Source organism: Gambusia affinis, linkage group LG21 (genome assembly GCF_019740435.1).
Source record: "Gambusia affinis linkage group LG21, SWU_Gaff_1.0, whole genome shotgun sequence".
Taxonomy (NCBI): Eukaryota; Metazoa; Chordata; class Actinopteri; order Cyprinodontiformes; family Poeciliidae; genus Gambusia; species Gambusia affinis.
The window spans coordinates 15713553-15736887 of record NC_057888.1 but is presented as its reverse complement, the minus strand read 5'-3'; the positions used below and the strand labels follow the sequence as shown (position 1 = coordinate 15736887).

Genomic DNA, 23335 nt, shown 5'->3' with positions numbered 1-23335 from the left:
AGGAGAGCATCACTCTGTCAGACACACATGATGGATACAACATCAGATGTTCTGCCAGATATCCTGTGATTGGAGGAAACAAGACAGCAGAGACAGAAGTGACTCTCAGTGTTTCCTGTAAGTGATCCTGTCAGCAGGTCATGGTTCAGCTGTTTCTGATCAATAAAATTCATGTGTGTCTCATTTTCCTCAGATGCTCCTAAAGACACCTCAGCATCCATCAGTCCATCAGGTTTGGTGTCAGCAGGTAGCTGGGTGGAGCTGAGCTGCTCCAGAAAAACCCAGATTCACCTGGTTCAGGATCAGTGAACATGGAGCCACTAAAGTGTCTGTCGGGAAAGTTTACAGCTTCAATGCTACTGAGGGAGGAGAGTATTACTGTGTGGCTACAAATGATCTGGGAAATCATAAATCATCAATGAGGTTTCTTAGGATTAAAGGTAATTAAAAACTGGTATTAAAAGTGTTAGACCATAGCTTCTAAACTAAGTCCATATAATTATTATTTCTTCATATTACTTGGTGTAAACTCAGATACTCCTGATGAAAATTTTCCCTCAGCAGCTTTATTTCATCTATGAACAACAAACACTTTATCTTATGTATCAGTGAGACAGGTTTACAGAGTCCAAATGATTTATTGGTTAGATATAATAACTGTTCACTGAAATGCATTTAAATACACTTAAAGTATGTCGAGGATAATTGTAATTCAAGTACTTTAAATAAACTCTGACAACATTTAATCTTAGTTTAATTCAATATTTCATGTTGAACATCTGTTTTCTTCAAGGTTCTGGACTTGGTGTTTACACTAAAATAAAGATCCTGGGATCAGTAATGCTCTATGGCTCAATCATCATCTTTCAGTGGTGAGAGAAAGTTTTTAATGAGTTCATACTTTGAGGTTGTTCACCTGTTGTATTGATTATTCACTAATCTAGTCTTTTCATTTTCAGCTGGTTTAGATTCTCCAAGAGAGACAAAAGGTAAACTGTCAAGAAGTTAAGTTTAAAATGTTCAGACTTGGCAGATTTACATGTAAACATCACTTTCTGCTGAAGTTTGTGTGGAGTCAGGCCTTTTGCACAATATTGTAGAAACAATTAGATCATGTGTTGTGATGTTGAAGTACTTTTAGAAATAAACCCTGAAGCAGATTTTAAATATGTCTCCTAAAATCAAGTATTAAAATATGCTTCAGAACACATTTCATGAATGAAGAGCAATAATCTTTTATGTGATCACAGGACAAAGAAGAAGGAAATGTTGCTAATAATGGAGGTTCAGGCATCATCACAAGGAAAAGATGCTAAATTCTGAAAAGGAAGATTTTTATATTTCTTCATCCTGTTTTCTGTCTTTGAAGCTATTATTCAGTAATTTGTAATGTTTTATTTAGCTAAATCAACCAAAACTAAATGTTGTTCAGAAAAATGTTGCAATTCTGTAAATTTAGTTTTTCTATAAAAAGAGAAATGTAAATAAAAGTTTTGAATTCACATTTGTTCATACACAAACAACTGAGGTTAAGAAACAGTTGTAAAGCAATTTTTTTAATGCAAATGAACATATAAAACAAGTCACAACCATGAGCAAAATTTAGATGAGATTACAAACACATACTTCACTTATGAAGTGTGTGATGTTTATTTTTTTTTTCCTGATTTGAAGTCATGTTATGCAGAAATAGAACGTCGAGTTTCTGAATCAACACAATGGTCCAAATCATTCAATTTTAAATGATTATTAAATGATCAAAAACATATGTTAAGAGAATAATAATGAAAACAATTGAACACAACACTGAATGACATCTAGAGATACATACTGGACAAGTCACCAGTGAACCAGAACCAAAGAGAAACATAACATGCAGTCACACACAGACACAAACTCACAACAAATAACTGATAAGAGACCCGTTAACCTGTATAAGTATTGGTTTAAGAAAACAGTGAAGACGTATAATTGCTACAAATGTTTCCTCTAGTGTGCAGCAACAAAACCACACAAACTTTAAGTAGTAAAGATCAAAAAGTTATTACCTTTAAGATAGTTAATTTTATTTTAAAACAAAGATATTTTTTTCATTTTTGTTTTACATAACAGTATCTTTTATAAGAGAGACGCTGCAAACCAGGTAGGATGGTTGATTTTGGACCCATTAGAGGCAACATTATTTACAAAGCTAGACTGAAAACAAACTGTTTGTAGAAAATATCAATATCATTAAAATACAAATAAAAAATCAAATCTTTAAAAAGAATTGCATTAAAGAAACAAGTAGGAAATGCTAATGTCATGTTTACACACACAGCTCAAAAGACATTTTGTAGTGTATTAATGAATAGAGCAGATAATGTTGGAAGGAGAAACAATGTTTGAAGAACAGCAGTAGAACATTTTGGTAAGGAGATTTCCCTCCACCTACTATACATATAACACAAGTCATACCAGTTTAGAGAATGTGTGGAAAAGTTCATGTTAGTGAACATAACGTGAGTCGAAGGCTTTCTTTAAATCTAAAAATATAGCATAGCATTATGGGAGATGATGCAGCACTCTGTAATCCAGTGCTGCAACAGCTGGATTGAATCTACATGATTTTCAGACAGGAAGATCATTTAGATTCTGAATCAAAGTGTCTGAAAATGGACCCTTGAGAAACAGCAACACTTGATTTTGTTTAAAATTACAAAATGACGCAAACTAGTATTTGTCTGCCAGCTAATATCATAGTACATAATATGGATCACAAATAAAAAAATATGTCATTAAGAAATGAGTTTAATGTGTATTAATCTAAAATCTCTCCTTCACTTTCCTGTCTGAGCAGCAATGCTGATGGTGCAGGGTTATGACTCCTTCTGCCTTCACATTTTTGTCATGTACAAATAAAACTTTCCTTTAACTTAAGTAAATGTACGTGGTTCTATTTGTATCATTCAGTTTCTTTTAGTGTCATCAGCAGCATCTAGTTTTTCAGTCTTAATGTCACTTTGATTTCTGTGACTGTATTTCACAAATCTACAGTTTATCATGCAGAACGCCTTTTTTCATACTGTTAAGGTTGTAACTTAGTAGAAGTCCATTTAATTTGCAGAAAATTAAAATAAGTGTCTTCATAGCTCCTAGACTTACGTGTTGTTCAAGTGATGTAAATGTAAACTAATGCAAAGCTACACATTTCTACTTCTGATTCCTCACAATTAGCATAGCACATTTTGGTTTCATGTGTTCTGAAGTTGTTGAGAAAAATGTTATGAGAAAGATAAGAGCATTTGAAATAAAAAGAGGAAGTTAGTTTATTTGGTTCAGTCGCCAAGATCCTCATTTCATTTCTAAATCTTGTTAAATGAGGAGGTGTAGCATTTCGTTTCCATGGTTATCGTCTCTGTAACCAAAAACAGCCTGGACACTGTAGAAACTGTTGTTTTATTTAATGAAGTAAAACTTCACACCTTTCAGTGTATAAAAATCAGAATGTGCTTCACAACAAACTAATGGAAAAACCCGAGAGCCTGAAATACTTTAACCAATAATGCCAAACAGAAGCCAGTGTAGATGCACTGAAAATGGAGCAACATGTGAAAAGTTAAACTGTGTAGTCAGAATCCCAGCATCAGCATTCTGAACAACTTGCAGCTTTTGTTGGATCTCCTGAGATGTGCATAGTTTACTGAACCAACCCGACCAAAATGAAATTATTTCCACCTCAAATTGGGAGACAATTGATCTTAGTTTGGCAATGTTTCTCAGATGATGGAGAAAACAAAATAGACCAGAAACTTGACATCTTCATGAAAACTAAGACAAGACACAAGTTATTGTAAGGTTCCCAACAGATGACTTTACCAAAATACCGATACATCTGACTGTCTCTTTATATTTGAACATATATTTTTCTGGTGCAAAGATAAGCTAAGCTAAAATGATTTAATCTTAGAAACTAGCTCTGCAAATTGCAGCTAGAGTTGAGACATAGTTCAGTTTCTGCATGATTGTTTTTTAATGAAAAGTTCTGCTTTGCTCCCTAAAGTACAACACTGCCCAGATCAAAGAGGAACACGGACGTGCAGAGATCTTAAAGAATATTTTAAGAACAAAGACATCAAGAAAATGTATATAACTTTCATGAGGGAAAGGCTTTTAATGTACTAGCATAGATCATTGTTCGTAGGATTTGAACCTTCGCAGGGAGAACCCAAATCATGTTTAACATCTCAACAATAAAACGATATGCAGGGTTGAGACACTGAAATTTGAACTTCAATTTACACTCTCTAAAAAATCTATATATTCTTTTTTTGGCTCTGATTTTCATTTGATAGTTAATTGACTGGAATGTAGGTACAGAGAAGAGAAAACATGCTGAGGGACTCTGAATCAAGCATCCATGTTGAGGACTAAGTCCATTTTGTTCAAATGAAACAGCAATCTACATATTTTATGAATTCTTCACATACTAGCACTGATCATTGTTGGCAGGATTTGAACCGGCACGGTGAGACACCAATGGATTTCTAGTCTGATATAAAAATAGATTTCAGGAGCCTTTTTACCATCTACCCTCTAATACTAAAAGCCATGTCTTATGTTAAATTTTTTCCCTAATTTCTGGAGCAAGTTCTTCAATGTTCTATTTATCTTGTTTCAGGATACTTTTATTATGACTCAACACTGTTACTACATTCACTTCCCTAATTACTCCACTCATGCCTGGTAAATTCATCCTAATTTATCTGTTTGTTTCACGTTTGTAGGATTTCCATGTTTATCTTTAGAGTTCGTTTTGGTTTGCTGACATGAAAAATGTTTTAAATCCTTACGATCAGTTTCCACGAGAAATAAATAGACCTCACATCCTCTCCAGTTCTGTAAAGTTGGCACTAAATAGTCAAAACTCATCGAAAATTAAAAAAAGCTGAACTTACTAAAATAATCCACTTGATTATTCCAAGTCACACTGACACATGACAAACAGCTGTGTGGCAGAGGAAGAACATGTTCCTGTTCTTTCACTGAAGTGCAGATAATGTAATGAAGGAAGGTGACTGAAGACGTGCAGGCAAATACAATTTGACAAACTGTTTGAAAGCACAACAACTTGCATAGAAATGCTTTAAAGTAATTTGAATAATTTTCTGAGCTTAATGATAATGAGAATCAACTGGGATCTGTGTCTGACTGATTCAAAATGACTTTTTCCGCAATCTGCCCCGAGAAAAAATTTGTTCTGAACGGTCATTATATACAGTAAATAAACAGAATTGAAATAAACTGAATTAACATTGGAACTAGTGATTAAAATGAAAGTGATTCTCTCCACATTGTGACACCTATTAGTGGGTGGAATATTTTTAACACCTGGTGAACTGTGCTGCATTATTAACTGTGCAGATTTTAAGTGAGATGCACTCCTGTGAAGCAATAAGCATTTCCCAACACGAGAACTGCGTCAACATAAGATATGTTATAAACACATGCCCATATGTTTGTGGGTTGAGGAGGCCTTAAACATCAAGCATCCTCTTTTAAAGGAGGAAGGACCCATATATGTGAAGCTTTGAATAAATGCTTCCTTTTTTAAAGCTTCTAGACCTGTTGCTGAAGAACTGACTGTGTCACGTTGCCAGGTTTAAACTCACATTTTGCTTTAAATTTGGATTAATTTGGTAAGTATATTGCATTTTCATGACACATTTTTATTTATTTATTCATTTTTGCTAATGAATTGATGTAGTTGTACCTGGAATAATTTTATTGAAATCTTCAGCTTAGCTTCTTAACTTCTAAAAGTAACATTTTATTCTTAAAAGGGGTCGTGTGCTTAATATATACCTTAAAAGTACAAACAGATGAAGAAGGACCGTCAGACTCCGATGGCGGCTCTGTCTGAGAACGTGCTGACAGTCAACATGTTACTGGGTGTTTTCTTTCTTCCAGGTGAGATTTTTGCTTTCTTCTCTTGTTTGGAGAAATCACATGAATCGTTTAGTAGTCTGAAATATTGGATCCTGATAATGTTTAAAGGCTTAACTGAGGTTAGAAGAACGATTTTTCTTTCTCAGATTTTTATCCACATGATTTTTTTTGTTGGTCTGCTTTTACAGGTGTTGTGGCCACAACAACACACCTTCACATTACTACCTCAAGGGAGATAGAAGCACTAAGTGGATCTTGTTTGCATATCCCCTGTACATTTGAAGCAATCACAGGGGATGCTAGTTTTAACAATACTATTGAAATCATTGGACTTTGGTATAAAACTGATCATAGCAGGAAAACTAATGTAGTTTTTAACAGCAGCAAATCAGTCAATGCCTATCCAATGAACATAACTGGAAACCTCAAGAAAAATGACTGCACAACTCTATTTTCTTATTTAAACACCAGCCATCAAGGTCAATACTATTTCAGAATAGAGAACGGGAAATTTAAGGCATCAGCTGTTCCTGTTCAAATAAACGTTAAAGGTAAGAACTTTTTCTTCTTCACTCCATTAATTTAGAATAACAGAAATCACATTTTAAGCATTTGACTTTTCACATGTCTATTTTCTGATCATCTGTTGTTTGCAGTAGGATGCCCAGATAATAAAAAATAAAGTTTTAAGGATTTTCTTGTTTTTAATGCTCAAACACTGAGAATAATATTTTCTTTTATTGTTTGTTTCTGAGAAAAAAAAAGGTACATCTGCTGAGCTTTAACTCATTCTTACACAGGAATAAAATGTTGTTGGAAAAAATGATAGAAGAAAAACACTTTCAACTTCTTCTTTATTGTCAGTATTATTATTCCTAGAAAAATGTCATTTTTCAACACTACGGCTCCATGTTTTGCAGACATAAAATAAATCATCATTTAATTTGAGTTATAGATGCACCATTTTAAGCTGCAATGTTTATTGGCTCAGTATTAGTGGTTGTAGAAAATCAAGATGAAAATGATTTTAGCCCATTTGAGAGACCATCACACTATTTATCATTCATTCGTTTTTATTTAGGCATGAACATAAAAAAAATGCTTCAGATAAGTAACCCATGGTCAATATTGAATTAATGTGATACCTTTGAGAAATAATCAAATCCCAAAGTCAGCATTTTAATCACATCTTGAATTAATTTCAATATAAATTAATGTAAGAGGAAAAAAAGTAATTTGGTGTTTAGTACCAGAGTGTGTTCACTTCTGCTTGCATACATACAATATTTATCACATTGTAAACCTAAAAATTTAATCATGTCTCTGATGTGGAATTTCAGATTCTGCCGGGAAACCAAACATTACTATTTCAGGTGATCAAACAAATCTGAAGGAGCATCAGTCTGTCACTGTAACCTGCTCAGCTTTCACTCCCTGTCCACACTCACCTCCTGAACTCACCTGGAATCTCCAACAAGACTCTCTCAGACAAACAGAGAAAAACACAAATGGAACCTTTACAACTAAAATCCAGGAGAACATCACTCTGTCAGACACACATGATGGATACAACATCAGATGTTCTGCCAGATATCCTGTGATTGGGGGAAACAAGACAGCAGAGACAGAAGTGACTCTCAGTGTTTCCTGTAAGTGATCCTGTCAGCAGGTCATGGTTCAGCTGTTTCTGATCAATAAAGTTCATGTGTGTCTCATTTTCCTCAGATGCTCCTAAAAACACCTCAGCATCCATCAGTCCATCAGGTTTGGTGTCAGCAGGTAGCTGGGTGGAGCTGAACTGCTCCAGCAGAGCCAAACCTCCACCCAGCTTCACCTGGTTCAGGATCAGTGAACATGGAGCCACTAAAGTGTCTGTGGAGCAGATTTACAGCTTCAATGCTACTGAGGGAGGAGAGTATTACTGTGTGGCTAAAAATGATCTGGGAAATCAGACCTCATCAATGAGGTTTCTTAGGATTAAAGGTAATTATTTTTAAAACCACTGAATATGAGGCACAATCTCAACATTTGATGCCTAAATGTCGGTGTAAATGTCCCTATTTTGTTTTATTTAGGTATATTGTATGGACATCTTTTCTGGCTGCCAATTGCACTAGCAATTGTCCTGTTGGTGCTCATTGTTTTGGTTATTTATGTGAGGTAAGTATCAGAAATTAGAGAATTATGAATTAAACCAAATCTTTTCTTAGTTTAGAATATGGAAATGTCAACAACAATCTGAGTCGTCCACATATACAAAACATCCAATTACATACCTTCAAAAATTTGATCATAGTAATGACAATGAGTATCATCTGGACAGAATAACATAAGGGTGAGCGAAAAGCAACAGAAAGCCAAGAAGCCGGCTACATTTCTGTCAGTATGTTGCAAACATTTCTGATTCTATGTGCAAATCAGTGTTAATGGCAGGTACAGTTTTCCTGGGAAAACAGTAGATCATGCATTAGCTGCAATGGCCTCTTTCAACACTCGCCGCACAACATCCACAGTTGAAGAAAAAGCATGTTGAAGCTTGTTTAAAATTTGCTGCAAGGGATTTGGACAAGCCAGTGAAAAACGGGAGGAGCATAGTCCAAACTGACCTGTTAGGAGTTCATCACACACACAACGTTTGGGTGAAGAATGGTAAAAACTGACCAAGTCTACGCACTCACTGTGACTGCATACCTCTTTCCAATTGATGATATTTAGTGTTTTACATTAGTGTTGTCTAAGCCTAACCCTTCTGAAGAAAATGTAGTTCTATAATAACCGCTATTATCATTACAGCACATCACACCAAAAGCATAATGAGGTTTGCAGATGTATCATGATGTTGTAGAGTGCTGTCTGTCATTTATTTACATGAAAACATATTTCTTTGTTCTAAACTGCCTAATTATTAATGGAGAAATGTGCTTTTCTCATGAGCATTCTTATAAACATCTGAAGAAAGCAAAAAGGTGGATTACATGCAAGACAATAATTCTAAACACGCAGCAAAAAATAAAAATAAAATAAAAAATCTTATTTGATCCTAAGAGCCTTAAAGATAAAAAAAAAGAGAGAGAAGTGAACCATCTAGTATGTTACTAGATTATCTATGCAGGAAACACCTTGAAGTTTATCTTACACAGAAATGCTTCATGACAAACTGTAGATAATAATAGAAACATTTGTAGTGGGGCTGCACAGTGGCGCAGTTGGTAGAGCTGTTGCCTTGCAGCAAGAAGGTCCTGGGTTCGATTCCCGGCCCGGGGTCTTTCTGCATGGAGTTTGCATGTTCTCCCTGTGCATGGTGGGTTCTCTCCAGGTTCTCCGGCTTCCTCCCACAGTCCAAAAACATGACTGTCAGATTAATTGGTCTCTCTAAATTCTCCCTAGGTGTGAGTGTGTGTGTGAATGGTTGTGTGTCTCTGTCTGTCTCTGTGTTGTCCTGCAACAGACTGGCGACCTGTCCAGGGTGAACCCGCCTCTCACCCGGAACGTAGCTGGGGATTGGCACCAGCAACCCTCCTGACCCCATTAGGGACAAAGGGTGATTAGAAAATGGATGGATGGATGGACATTTGTAGTGAGAAAAAAACAAACAAACTTTGTCATATTCCATTCCCACTATAGTTTTGAACTATAGTACTAAAATAGATTTACCTTCCAATGATTAAGGCAACAACGACTTTGAAAACTTATTCTGACAGCTCTCCAATGTCTTCCAGATATTTCAAGTCCAAACAGCCAACTCAACAACAGACTCAGGTGGGTAAATATTTAGCTCTGCAGCGTATCTTCACCAGAAGAGTCTGTGCCAGCATCGGTTTGAGCATGAACTGTTTTTAAGAGTTATTTCCTCACAGACTCCAGCTGGTGAGGAGGAGGCTGCGGTACGAACACCGTCTGCTGCAGCGGAAGAACTGCAGTATGGAGAAGTGACTTTCTTCAAGAGGAAACCTGAAGCTTCCTCCACCTCAGAGGAGCACGGCGAACAGGAAGAGACAGTTTATACAGGCATCAAAGTGTCCAAGTCAAGAAAGAGCTCATCACACACCACTTACTGTCCAGATGATGCCTATGCTCAAGTGAAGAAAAAGTAACTTTTCATTTAAAATAAGTTAGCTAAAGACCTCTCTTAAAGCTACTTTGCATCTCTTAGCAACAATGCATATTTATCATGTGCTCTATTATGATACGTTTTTGTGCAGTTGTTTTGTTATTTATATTTTATTTTGGGTTGTGTGGCTTTTACACCTTGCATGGCATTGTGACAGGAAGTAATCATTTTCTTTTTTTACTTCAACAAAGTATATAAAGCCTAACCTTCTTAATTTTTATTAAAAGGATACGTTAAACACACAAAGTGAGGAATTTTATTTTCACTTAATCATTTCACTGCACCATATAAATAGTTAATAGTTAGATGATGATGTGATGCTCCACTTCTTCTTTTAACCGCAGTGCCAGACAAAACTATTGCAATAGCTGTATGTTAAAATGTGTTCCCCTTTTTTTTTATTTGTTGAACACATTGCGCCTACACACAGCAACTTGGTCTCCTTAGTTTGGGTGCTTGCGTTTTCAAAACCTTTTTTGAAAAGGAACTTGTTTTTATTTTTTGGGGCCAAACACAGAACTGTTTTCTGTCTTGAACTTCTTCCACGGGACGCATTCATCACGGGTCTGAAAGACCTTCTCGTCAGAACTGAGGAAGCTGGGGGGCGGGGGGGGTGTTATTCACATAAAACTAAACAATATCATACATGTGCAAGATGAGTCTTTCTACTCTAAGAGTAAATTCTTACTTCAGTGAATTTATTTTTTATTTACAACCATTTTATCACTCAAAATCACCTCAAATTGAAATTCTCAAATACATAGAAAAGCAAAGTTAAACACTGTTTGGCCAAATAAAACATTGTCACCTGAACTAATAGATACTCCAACGTCCTGTTGAAAAATTACTGCCTGGGTGATTATATTTCAGCTTGCAAGAAGTTATGCAATCAGTGATTGCCATTAGTGACACAGTTAAAGGCTGTTCAATTCTTAAACAGCCACGTCAAAAGACGGCAAGTGGTTGAGGAAAAGTCGTTTGTCAATTCAAGCAGAAGAAAACCATTGACAGGCATCAAGTAGAGAAACCATATAAGGAGATTGAGTAAATTACTATACTAGGCTTAAGAAGTATTGATGAAAGAACAAAACAAAATTCATAAGACGAAATTTTGAAAAAACGAAGCAAAACAAAAAAAGCTTAAGATACGGTATATCTGTGATCACCTAAAAGTTAAGTAAAAGCAAATTGGGGAAAAAAACAAAAGTACATCTCACGGTGAAAGAAAGAACATAAAAGTAATGCTACAGATTATATTTAAATATGTCTTAGCGACTTACCAACAAGTCATAAACTGTAGGCGGAGGTAGATGGAGATTTAGAGAGTTCAGGAGAGATAAAGGGTGACTGCAACAGCTGCCGCCTGAAGCGCAACCTGGTGAGCACTACAGCCGGAGGAAAGGAGATTTGTTGTGGCAGTGTCGCAAATAATGCATTTAATCAGATCATAACAGTTAACAAGGTGACTCAAGGTTGGCTTTCGACTTTAATGCAGAAGTCACTGTGACATGTAGAAGCTTTGAGTTGTTTAGTGAACTACAGCCACAGTGAGGCAGCAGCATTCAAAACCTGAAAACTGCATGATGGTCCAGGAACTTAACGGGACATCTGCTTCTTCTTCTTCTTCTTCTTCTAGGATTTTTTTTGCCATCTGGGATTATTGTTATTATTATTATTGAGTTTAGGGAGAGCGCTGCAGCATTCAGTGAGAGAACCCAACATGTCACGCAGAGGGAACCTGACCAAGCATCCATATTGAAGAGTAGGGTCAGATTACCATAGTTAAGACCAAGTGTTTTATAAATGCTGCAGCTTTTGACTACGGAAAAAGTAAACAGAACTGAATAATTAACACTAGAACGACTCGAGAGGAAGTGATCTCATAGTTTGGTGCAGCAGATGCAGACGTTTACTCTGCCACTGTTTTCTTACACAGTAATTTCCAACTAGCCTGGTTTTTGGCCAGACCAGGCAGGAATTTTAGCTAGGGCTTTACATCTAAACTCTGCTGTAGTAGGTTACCAACCTGAATAAACTCCTGCTACTACAGCAACTAAAGGTAGTAATAATAATAATACTAACATTAATAATAATACTCACACGACACTGTCACTTAAAAAGAAAGGCACTCAAAAGCTATTCTTGTTCACAGAAGACTTGAACATTCTGACGCCAAGATGCCGTTTCAACAAGACATTTTGACTCCAAAATGTTTCTAGAAGTCCACCTCATCTTTCACACGGTCAGACTTTGTACAAACCTCTCAAGCAAAAGTGTCTGAGTATTTTCTATGCAACGATAAAGATCATGTTCTCATCTACAGCTGATAGATGGAAATGAGCAAAATCCACACCTGTTTCCACCTGGAGTACAATATAAATGATCAATAATTGTGGATGCTTTGTTGAAAACATTCATTCCAAAAGCATCTTCTGCTCGTTGACCATCTGAATATTTGATCTACAGTCAAGTAAGTCTGAGCTACTAAACACCCCTAATAAGGAAACACTGTGGTAAGAGCAAGATGTTAAAAAGGTAACTTCTTCTTTCTTGAGGTCAGGATGTGAAGGGGAGACAAATTAAAATAAGTCGATGTGTTATATCGACTTATTTTGAAACACACATTCAGAGGTCGGCTGTTGGATCGGATGCTAATCAGCTCAAACGAGAGCCAGGGAAGCTGAACTGTTCCCATTTTAACTGCAGATCTTTGGTAAGTTGGTGCTATGAGTCATTTTAAACTGAGATTTTTTAATCTTAAAAAGAAGACAGGACTTTTGGGAATATTTAAAAATGAATTAGGTAAATCTGCACAAGTAGGAAGGTAGGCTGAAGGTTTTACTGTTTGAATTTTAAGACAGATGTGAAACAATGTAAAGTCCAGTTAAAATGCCTTAGCATTTGTTTTTATTTTTGTTTTTTTGTTGTTGAAGGAGGACTGTGAGACGAATGGCAGCTCTTCCTGGGAACGTGCTGACCGTCAGCGTGTTACTGAGTGTCCTCTTTCTTCCAGGTGTGAAGTTTGTTCCCTTCCTTCCCTTCAGAGACACCAGATGAATCACATCTCCACATGTTAACCTGCTGCAGCTTAGGAATAATGAAGTTTCTCTGCTGACAGATGACATTACGTTCATCATTTGTTTGTTTTTTTACAGGTTCTCTGCTTCATTATTGCGGTGCAAAACCAGGGGCCCTCAATATCACCGCACCAAACAACATTGAAGCTCTGAGTGGATCTTGTTTGGAGATCCCATGTAGTTTTACTACAAATCATCCAAATTTTAATAGGACCATTAGTATCAATGGAGTTTGGATGAAACACAGTTTAACTTTTCAATCTGATATAAGTTATGTAATTTTCAATAGCAGTAAGTCAGCAAACCCCTATCCATTGGAATTACGTGGAAACCTTGCAGAGAAAAACTGCACCACTCTGTTTCCTGGTTTAAACTCAAGTTATACAGACAGATACTTCTTCAGGATTGAGAACGGAGCATTCAGAGCAACAGGCTGCGCTCATCCTCTCAATATAACAGTTAGAGGTAAGATAAGTTTATTTTAATTATTTCACTCTCTTTCGAAATCCTAATTGTGGTGATTTATGACTTCGCATTATCAGTCAGATATAGCAATTCATCAAGACATCATAAATTTAAAGAACTTCAGCATGAGATGAAGAGGATTCATTATTTTAAACATCCAGTTATTGCTTCAGCAGAATTGCGAAGTGGCTTAATTTCCTGAACTGCTCAAGAAAGTAGCTGAAGCAAACAGTCAAAAAAAAAACTGACATGCTCTATATGACAGTCATTAAATAACTTTAAGATCAAGTTCCAGGTCTGACCAACTCATATTGTCTGCTCATCTATAGACACAAAGGGGAAGAGTCAGATTTAGTTTGTCCTTCTGACAAAAACAAATAAATAACAAAATGCAGGAAAAATATAAATTATTGTCTAGTGCACATGTGTCAAACCCTAGGCCTGGTTGCCACATCTGGCCCATTGTAATTTTTTATGCGGCCCTCTAGACTCCAAATTACTTCAATAAGTCCTTCCAGTTTTTCACAAATCTGCAAAATTCACACAAAATAAACAAATCTCCATATTTTGTTCTGATTTTATTGCATAATTTCTCTAAATTTGGTCAAAGTGAGTTTAAGTCATTGCTGTCTCAGCCTTACTTGATGTCAAGTCATAGTCCACAAATGATACGGCAAGTAATAAAAAGTCACATTTAACATCATATATCAGTGCAAATTAATTGCAAACGCTTCATAATGGTCACCACAAAATCTGCAAATTTGATTGCAAAAAAACAACAACAACAACAAAAAGCTATAACAATCACAAAATCCTGGAGGAACAAATATTTCTTAATATTTTAACAGTTTAATTGGTTATATAAATGCATTCTGGCACAACCGGCCCTTTAAGAGCATTAAGATTTTTATATAACCAAATATGAAAATGAGTTTGACAACCCTGGTCTAGTTTATTTGCCAAGAACATGTGTGTAAAATTTGACCACAGCTCATACAAAAACTAGAAATACGTGTAAATATAGTTAATGTTTAATACTATATTAACAAAAGTATTAAACAGCAGTAAATGTACTTTTCTGTTCTTTTGTTTTGTTTGCATATAACGTTGTTTATTCTTTTATAACACGATGTTCAATAAGATCAAACTACTACAATAACTACGTAGGCTTTTCTGTGTGGTATTATGTATTTGTAACTCTAATTAAATAGGAATAAAAGCTCTAGGGAGCCTCCTTGTGGGCTGACAAATCTATGCAGCAGATCGTATTTGCATCCATTTACTGTCGAACTCTTCTCATCAGTTCTTTTTTCTTTAACTTTTTTTTTTTTTTTTTTTGTCATGGCATGTATTGTTAATCCCAGATTCTCCATGGAGTCCCAGCATTAATGTTCCCTCTGACCTGAAGGAGCATCAGTCTGTCACTGTAACCTGCTCAGCTTTCACTCCCTGTCCACACTCACCTCCTGAACTCACCTGGAATCTCCAACAAGACTCTCTCAGACAAACAGAGATAAACACAGATGGAACCTTTACAACTAAAATCCAGGAGAACATCACTCTGTCAGACACACATGATGGATACAACATCAGATGTTCTGCCAGATATCCTGTGATTGGAGGAAACAAGACAGCAGAGACAGAAGTGACTCTCAGTGTTTCCTGTAAGTGATCCTGTCAGCAGGTCATGGTTCAGCTGTTTCTGATCTATAAAGTTATTCTGTGTCTCATTTTCCTCAGATGCTCCTAGAAACACCTCAGCATCCATCAGTCCATCAGGTTTGGTGTCAGCAGGTAGCTGGGTGGAGCTGAGCTGCTCCAGCAGAGCCAAACCTCCACCCAGCTTCACCTGGTTCAGGATCAGTGAACATGGAGCCACTAATGTGTCTATGGAGCAGGTTTACAAACTCCAAATGACCAACATGTCAAATATAGAAAGTCATTTTTGCGTGGCTGCAAATATTCTTGGTAATCAGACAACATCATGGAGTCACTTGAAAAATAAAGGTAACATCTGTGTGTCATTTATATTTATTTCTGCTTCTCCATATCACTGTAACCTTTATTAAGATGGAGTGTTTTATAGTTCACGTCTGTGTCCTACACTTCTTTACGTTATTTGTTATCTGTTTATTATTGTGTTTCTTTCCAAGAAACGGGGATGCTGACAGTTTCTGGCTCAGTTATCTTGCTGTTAATTTTCGCTGGGCTCATCTGCTTGGTTTCCTCAGTTTTGTGAGTATAAACAAGCGGCTTCCTCATGTGTAGTTGTAGGTGCCCAGCCTGTGGTGCCCTGGGCAGAGTTCTCCACCACATTTACATGTACTGCAGTTCAGATGCAAGGACAAGTGTCAGTAAAAACAAAAAATGTCAAGCTGTTAAAATAAACAAATAACATCAGAATTATTCTGATACCACTCCAATATTTTTCCAGGTTCTTCCAGTCCAAACATCGAACTCACCAGCAGCCTCAGGTCGGTAAATGGGATTAAACCTAAACATTCAATTTGACACCATTAGCACAAAGTGAAATATTAATGTGCATTTTTTTTTCTCCATAGGCTGAACCAGATGAGGATGTTACAGTTCAAATGCCTCCTGATAAAACTGAAGATGAACCTTATGAGGACATGAACTTTATCCAGAGACGACCAGAAGCTTTCTCTGAATCTATTAAGAACAGAGGACCGGAAGAGGCAGTTTACGCCCAGGTCAAAAAGTTCAGGGCAAGAAACTGTTCAGTGCAGACGGCTGACAGTTCGGAGGATAGTTACATTGAAATGAAGCACCAATAACTGCAGTTGAGCGATCACAGCAATATTGTTTTTGTATTTACATTATGTCAGATCATTGTGATTCTCTTTCCCTTTTTCCTCTTTCATCATAGCTTTATCATTTTATTGTAACAGGGCAGTTGCATTTTGCCTTTTTGGTGGCTTTCTTCTGGGTGATAAAGTTTGACAGACTTTACATCTTGTCTGTCACAACTCGACTGTATTTTTCTTTACTTATTTTCTTTAATTTTTTTTTAAAATTGACTTTTAATCTATTAGATAATGTATATTTCTGATACCACAAGAACACAAGATATATAACACTGATGTTCTGGTGAAAATTCAGCTTTTTTCTGCCTTTAAGGTTCAAAAGCCAAAAGAACTGATCTCCTGAGTTGCATGTTGGGTGGATTTTCCTATCATGTCAATTCTGACAATACTAGCATAAAAATGCTGGAACAGATGAATGCGGCTCCTTCTAGGATCTGTAAAATCTTCCCAAGGACGAACCAGACCTGTGCAGCTGCTCAGCTCTCTTTCTGATTTCCTTTGACTTTCTTATCATGTCAAACAAGAAATCTAAATATTTCAGGTAATTGTGTAAAAAGCACATGCATATATTTTTACATATTTTTAATCAAACTCATATACTGCATATACTAGCCATTGTGTCTTGATGCCTCTCTTTTTGATGCACACACATTATTAATTTTTAAACATATTTTGCAAGTTCACTCTAAAACAAGCAAATGGGGTTGTTAAATAAAAATAAAAGTTAGTCAGTTTTTATGTGCTTCAGCTATTTCTTTATTCTGTGATCCAGTTGAAGCCATTCTGAATCTGTGTGTCTGGTTATCCTAACTGCGAATGCCAACTGTAAATGCTGGATGAAGGAGGATTCCTCCTGTTCTGTGTACAAAAATGTTTACCGATGTATCCAGAGGACGTCACGCCAACCTTGATTTGAAGTATGTTTGAACCTTTGCTTGTTTTTTGACAAAACGTTCCTGGGATGTAAAATGTGCTAATTACTTACCAGTGCACTGCTAAACACAAAACGTATTTTACAAATGTAATTCAGTTGCGTAACAAGACTTTCAAAGCTGTTCTGCAATTTTCTCATGTCTGTATTCAGTTGGGTTTTAGCAGACTGTTTCAAAATCTGCTTGGTCACGTCCACCCAGATAAGATGATCTCTTTGTGCAATAAAGGATGTTAGTCACAGCTTTCACACACAAGAATCTTTTGAACAGAAGACGGTTTCTCATCTGCTGACTGACTTCATAAGTACCTGATTTAAAACAAAGTTTTACCTTGCACTTTGATTTATTTGGTAAGAAAATGTTTACTGTGTTTATCTTTTGGGGATAAAATCATGTTTTTGCTTTACAGACTTTATGGAGGTTCTCTCAAAATGCAACAATGCATTTTTTTTTAAGTGTTACACAAATATTGGTTTAAAGAAACCTAATGATTTTTTGAAAGAATGTTTCTAAGTGACTTGTTTTCATCACGTTTTCATTCGGTCTGCAGGGTGATGAAGGATATTAAGAGTGTCATAGCAGCGCTGTCTGGAAATATGTCGACACTCGAAATGTTACTGAGCCTCGTCTTTCTTCCAAGTGAGCCGTTTGTTCTTGTTCTTTCATCTGGTTTGCAGGAAGATTATGCTTCATATTTTGTTCACTATTAGTTTACCTTTACAGGTATTTTGGCTGCTTGCGAGCACTACGGTGTCACACTTACTTTATCAACCCCAATTGAGGCATTGAGTGGATCTTGCTATCAAGTCCCATGTCGCTTTGAAGAAGTCAATAAATTTCGTTCCGAAGGAGCGCGTGAAGGAGTGTGGATTAAAAGTGGCAAGGATATTTACACAACTGCACATGGAATTAACAAATATCCAATAGAAATTACCGGAGACCTGGACCAATTCAACTGCACCACTTTGCTTTCTGACGTAAACGCAAGTCTTGCAGGGGAGTACTTCTTAAGGCTTGACAACAAAAAAACCATGGCAACAGCTTGTGCGGATCCACTCCAGGTAACCGTGAGAGGTGAGTGTCTTATCTGTCATAAAGTATTTAGTCTACCCTGAAATTAGGTACTGCTTTGCATTGTTCACTTATTCAAGGTTCCTGGTCAAGGTTGTACCAGAAAAAAAAAAAGAAAAAAACACGCTCATAACCTTTACTTTCACAGGCATGTTTGGCAAGGTAGTATTATTTACACAATTCATACACAAGACAATCCAAAGAGCTTTGGAAAAATGTATGGATAAAAATAATAGATTGTTAGACTACTTTCACACTGCAGCTTGAAGTGACCCAAGTCCGACTTGCCCTTCTGTGACATTCATCCACCCTGAACATTATTGATACTCGACAAACGTCACTATTATGCCTCCTGATATACCAAGCAGGAAGCAGAGCAACAGTGTTTCCTAAGTTGTGCTGACTCCTGTTGGACAACAATCACAACACACTCTCCAACATACATGTTCACTTCCATGAACACTGAGCATGCTCGCTACGTCTGACGCTATTGTACGCTCAGATATACATGCAAGACGCTTTCAGACTTTTTGCAGTTCACATTAAGAGACCACGTACAAGTTGCATATATTTGGAAATGTCAACGGCCAGGCAAAAAAACGGGTTTGAGCATTAAAGCATGTGAGGTGTAATTAACACTGATTCAAATGCTACATTGCACAGTCTATGTAAAAAGTTTATGCTCAATGTTTGATATTAATAATTAATTATTTTACAGTTTTCTATTGTTAAAAATGCACATAAATGTGGAATTACAGATTTTCCATGGAGTCCCAGCATTAATGTTCCCTCTGACCTGAAGGAGCATCAGTCTGTCACTGTAACCTGCTCAGCTTTCACTCCCTGTCCACACTCACCTCCTGAACTCACCTGGAATCTCCAACAAGACTCTCTCAGACAAACAGAGAAAAACACAGATGGAACCTTTACAACTAAAATCCAGGAGAGCATCACTCTGTCAGACACACATGATGGATACAACATCAGATGTTCTGCCAGATATCCTGTGATTGGAGGAAACAAGACAGCAGAGACAGAAGTGACTCTCAGTGTTTCCTGTAAGTGATCCTGTCAGCAGGTCATGGTTCAGCTTTTTCTGACCAATAAAGTTCATGTGTGTCTCTTTTTCCTCAGATGCTCCTAGAAACCCATTAGCAACCATCTGTCCACCAGGTTTGGTGTCAGCAGGTAGCTGGGTGGAGCTGAGCTGCTCCAGCAGAGCCAAACCTCCACCCAGCTTCACCTGGTTCAGGAACAGTGAAGATGGAGAAGTAAAAATATCTGTGGGGCAGGTTTACAACTTCAACGTTACTGAGAAAGGAGAATATTACTGCGTGGCTTCAAATAATCTGGGGAATCAGACATCATCAGTGATTCTTCTTAATATTGAAGGTAATTACTAACTGGTATTCAGAAGTTTAAGGTTAAAGACGTGTGACATTCTACAATAATTTCAACAGAGTTCATGCAGTCATCGTTAGCTGGCTGGAGTTGAGCTGCTTCAACCCAACCAAGCCTTCCTTCTTGCATCACGATAAAAACTATATCACTTTATGGCTGCTAATACTCTTAGTTATGATATGTTTTCATAAATTAAATTAAAAATCAAAAGTAAACAAAAACTGATCATTTGATCTGTTTTCTCGGCTGTTGTGAAACAATTGCTTCCTGGAGGTTTGGGCTGTGTTAAAGAATGAAACTTTACCCAATTGCTAACCTTTGTCCAAGATGCATTTCATGCACCAGTTCAACTCTATGAAATTACCATAAATTGTCTGCACTGTAAGCAACCATTCTCCCCTGTGAAGAGAGAAGCTCCGAGGCCAACAAGGTGGTTGTTAATGTTAAAAAAAGTAGGTAACTAAAATAAATAAATAAATAAAATAAACAAACAGAGGTAACATAAAGTAAATAATATATAAATTAACCAGAAAACAACTAAAACGGGGCACCTAAGTGGATTAATGTATTCTGTGCTACTAAAATTGTTATAAGACTTTTATAAAGGGTGTTTGCCATTACAACTCAGAAGTAAGGGGAGCATCACTCACGGGGTCACATTGAGTGAGAAAGACTTTACATGGTCCAGAAATGGTAACCAAGTTCTTGAGAATGTGATTTCAGAGCCTTTGAGAGTATGCCTAATGTTTTCCAGTTTCATAAATGAAAGGGCATCTTTTATCCAATGAGAATGTGGGAGAGGATTCTTCCATTACATCAGTATAATACCGTAGCCAGTAGTGTGAGGAAGGCCACAAAGTCAGAATGATGGGGTGACAGTAAGGCTGTACTGTGGTCGAGGTGATTACAGAAAGTGAGTCAAAAACAGATTTCCAAAACTGAGATAAGGAGGATCATGTCCAAAACATATGGCTAAATTATATTGTAAGTGTAAGTTATAGGAGATGTTGAAGGAGGGAGGCATAAAAGAGAGTTAATGTTAATTCAATAGGGGTCAACAGGTTCATTCACTTCCTCCACTGCCATTGCTAAAACTACAAGCTGACTACAATTCTAGAAAGCTGATGTCATCATCACAACTTCTCCTTCTGTTTACCGATTGGCCAGGATGAAATTCTGTCTAATGAATCCAGTTTTGTGAGCAGGGAAGATGGCAGGAATATCGACAGAGACGAGAGATATTCCTTATAAAATGGGCAGAACACTGCCAACAGCAGGCACTTCATTTTGATACAGCATTGAAGAATAATTCATTTCATTTTGCATAGTCTCATCATCATTACACACTCTTCTTGATTTTGTTTTGGGTATCAATCAATCAAATTCAAAACAAGACCTTATTGATTTTGTTCAGAAGGTGCTAAGTGTGAAAGCTACCCGACCATATTATGATTCTTACAATTTCTCAGTGTTACGGTCAGTGGCCTTGCATGTTTTTTTTTCTTTCTGTATAGTTGTGGCTTCATGCCTGCTGGCTGCGCTGTGAGAGACGGGCCTGCATTCAGTCGTCCTCCTTACTAAGTCAAATGCCAACCGCCATTAAGGAAAAAGTTAAAAACCAATCACAAGAGATAGACAAGACAAGGATTTCTCCTTGCTCAGAGTCGCTCTCAGCAGATTACTGAACTACACTTAAGCTGCGACTCCTTGGCAGGAATCGCATGCAGTGATAGGAGCTCTCTGAGAGGACTGATGATCTTTGAGAATATGGGGCCTGATCTTCTTGTCAACAAAGGTTTTTGTCATTTTGCGCTGCCCAAGATGTTTATTTAAAAAATACATATAAATACATTGAAAATATATGTCACAGATAGTTGTAGTTCAGGCTCTTAAATCATGCAAAGTCCTGATGACATTTCAACTTTGTTATGTTGAACACTATTCTTTGATGCAGTGTCTAGAGTTTTCATCTACGTCACGATGACGATCGTGGGATTGGTGATGCTCTGTGGATCCGTCATCATCTTTGAGTGGTGAGAGAAAATATTCTGAGAGTTTTTTTTTTTTTTGCTGTGCACTTGTTTTATATTTAGTAATGCTAACATCCTTTTTATTTATTTATTTTTTTTCAATTTTAGCTGGCTTAGATTCTGCAAGAAACCATCGGAGGTGAGACAATTGATCTGATAAATAAAGCTAATCCTGAAATGATTCATGCTTCTTGCACCTGTGTGTCTGGGTTGCTGCCAGTGTGACATGTAGATATTAACTGCAGTATAAAACAGCTGCGTAGCAACAACACAGTTTGTTTCTTTGTTGTTTCCTGTCTACAGGACACAAAAGAAGCAGAGTGACGGAGGCACAGGCATCATGAAAATAAAGATGTAAGCTTCACTCTGCAGTGGAGAATTTCTCCTTCCCTACTCTGTCACATACCTATATTACTTGTAATGCTTTCTTTCAAACATTCAGCCATGCAGGCAAATATTTGAGCTATATTTTTGTTCAAAGTAAGGAAATTAAAATATCTGCTATGTTTTGAGCGTTGCTTTCGCTGCATAAAAATCAATGCAAAAATAAACAGAAGATAGAAAAGCCAACAACTGATTATGTCATCCAGATCATGTTACTGTGAAATATCACCTCTGTGTTTGTCGACCAGTAACAGTCTTCAGTCAGAGGTTTCTTATTGCTGCTGGAGATGTTTCCTGCTCACAGAAACTGCAACAACTCTTTCAAGTTTCTTGTGTATTGCGAGTTTGTGTAACGTTAAATTACCACTTAAGCATCATTTAAAAGACAGTACTATTTTGATCTTGTGAATTTGTAAATCCATGTTACATTTCTATTTCTGTAACAGAAATAAATATTCTCTAAAAACTGTTTTCTCATTATTACAATTTTTTTATGTTGAAACAATGTTCTAGGAATATAGCTGTGTGTTTATATAGTCTTTTTTAAGTTATCTTCTGTCACTTTCTTGGTATTTGGATTACAAGAAATGTTAATGAAATACTCAGAAACTTTGATTGGTGTTCCCTTTTGATTCGTCTCAAGAAAAGAGTTTAAACAAATTAAAATTATGACCTTACATAATGTTCTTTACCTTTACTTTTAAATCTACTCTGAATTCTCAACTTCTATCAATTTTTCTCCAGATTATATTGTTGGTGACGTTTCACTACAAACAATTAAGTTTATTTCTTTCTTCATGTACAGTAAGAGTGGATATGAGTTCAGATGGCAGGTATTCAGTCAAACCTGAAACCTGGAAAGTTTTAACTCTCATAGGAGTTTAAAGTGGTACAAACCTGTTTCGTAAAAGCTTGATGGTTTTGATATTATTTGCATGCGGCTGTAAGTTTTTCCCTTGTCTTTCTGAGAGAAGGGGTCAGATGTAAAGACATGTTGCAGAGAAAAAGTTGTGAAAATATGTGAAAAACAAACGAAAAGGGAAGTTGGTTGTCTGGTTTTGTTAGATCCTCTTTGTGACAACCACCCTTTAGTTTTCTTACGTGAAGTCTC

At 36.6% G+C, this 23335-nt stretch overlaps 3 protein-coding genes and 1 long non-coding RNA gene across 4 annotated transcripts; all 4 read left to right on the top strand.

Moving 5' to 3' along the window:
- Positions 1-292: 292 nt before the first annotated feature.
- LOC122824016 lies at positions 293-988 on the top strand. The gene is made up of 3 exons (XR_006369437.1): positions 293-440; positions 794-872; positions 960-988. It is a non-coding gene; the product is annotated as an uncharacterized LOC122824016 (long non-coding RNA).
- A 4515-nt stretch (positions 989-5503) lies between these two features.
- On the top strand, positions 5504-10310 carry LOC122824004 (B-cell receptor CD22-like). The gene is made up of 8 exons (XM_044104146.1): positions 5504-5678; positions 5823-5949; positions 6117-6479; positions 7269-7577; positions 7654-7911; positions 8004-8088; positions 9648-9687; positions 9786-10310. The coding sequence occupies exons 2-8, from the start codon at positions 5862-5864 to the stop codon at positions 10020-10022; spliced, it is 1380 nt and encodes a 459-aa protein (XP_043960081.1). The 5' UTR covers positions 5504-5678; positions 5823-5861; the 3' UTR covers positions 10023-10310.
- Positions 10311-12662: 2352 nt separating this feature from the next.
- LOC122824005 (myelin-associated glycoprotein-like) lies at positions 12663-16515 on the top strand. Its single transcript, XM_044104147.1, has 8 exons — positions 12663-12752; positions 12973-13052; positions 13195-13581; positions 14946-15245; positions 15322-15588; positions 15735-15816; positions 16016-16055; positions 16143-16515. The coding sequence occupies exons 2-8, from the start codon at positions 12989-12991 to the stop codon at positions 16374-16376; spliced, it is 1374 nt and encodes a 457-aa protein (XP_043960082.1). The 5' UTR covers positions 12663-12752; positions 12973-12988; the 3' UTR covers positions 16377-16515.
- Positions 16516-17261: 746 nt separating this feature from the next.
- Positions 17262-22693, top strand: LOC122824009 (B-cell receptor CD22-like). The gene is made up of 8 exons (XM_044104153.1): positions 17262-17323; positions 17889-17977; positions 18062-18412; positions 19168-19467; positions 19544-19801; positions 21765-21843; positions 21949-21979; positions 22144-22693. The coding sequence occupies exons 1-8, from the start codon at positions 17277-17279 to the stop codon at positions 22162-22164; spliced, it is 1176 nt and encodes a 391-aa protein (XP_043960088.1). The 5' UTR covers positions 17262-17276; the 3' UTR covers positions 22165-22693.
- Positions 22694-23335: the final 642 nt, after the last annotated feature.

Coding starts and splice junctions, on each gene's coding strand:
- LOC122824004 (XM_044104146.1), top strand. CDS start 5,862: ATGAAGAAGGACCGTCAGACTCCGATGGCGGCTCTGTCTGAGAACGTG. Junction 6,480..7,268: donor TGTTCAAATAAACGTTAAAG/GTAAGAACTTTT, acceptor GTGGAATTTCAG/ATTCTGCCGGGAAACCAAAC. Junction 7,912..8,003: donor GAGGTTTCTTAGGATTAAAG/GTAATTATTTTT, acceptor TGTTTTATTTAG/GTATATTGTATGGACATCTT.
- LOC122824009 (XM_044104153.1), top strand. CDS start 17,277: ATGTTTACCGATGTATCCAGAGGACGTCACGCCAACCTTGATTTGAA. Junction 17,324..17,888: donor CACGCCAACCTTGATTTGAA/GTATGTTTGAAC, acceptor TTCGGTCTGCAG/GGTGATGAAGGATATTAAGA. Junction 18,413..19,167: donor ACTCCAGGTAACCGTGAGAG/GTGAGTGTCTTA, acceptor GTGGAATTACAG/ATTTTCCATGGAGTCCCAGC.
- LOC122824005 (XM_044104147.1), top strand. CDS start 12,989: ATGGCAGCTCTTCCTGGGAACGTGCTGACCGTCAGCGTGTTACTGAGT. Junction 15,246..15,321: donor AGTGACTCTCAGTGTTTCCT/GTAAGTGATCCT, acceptor CATTTTCCTCAG/ATGCTCCTAGAAACACCTCA. Junction 15,817..16,015: donor TGCTTGGTTTCCTCAGTTTT/GTGAGTATAAAC, acceptor ATATTTTTCCAG/GTTCTTCCAGTCCAAACATC.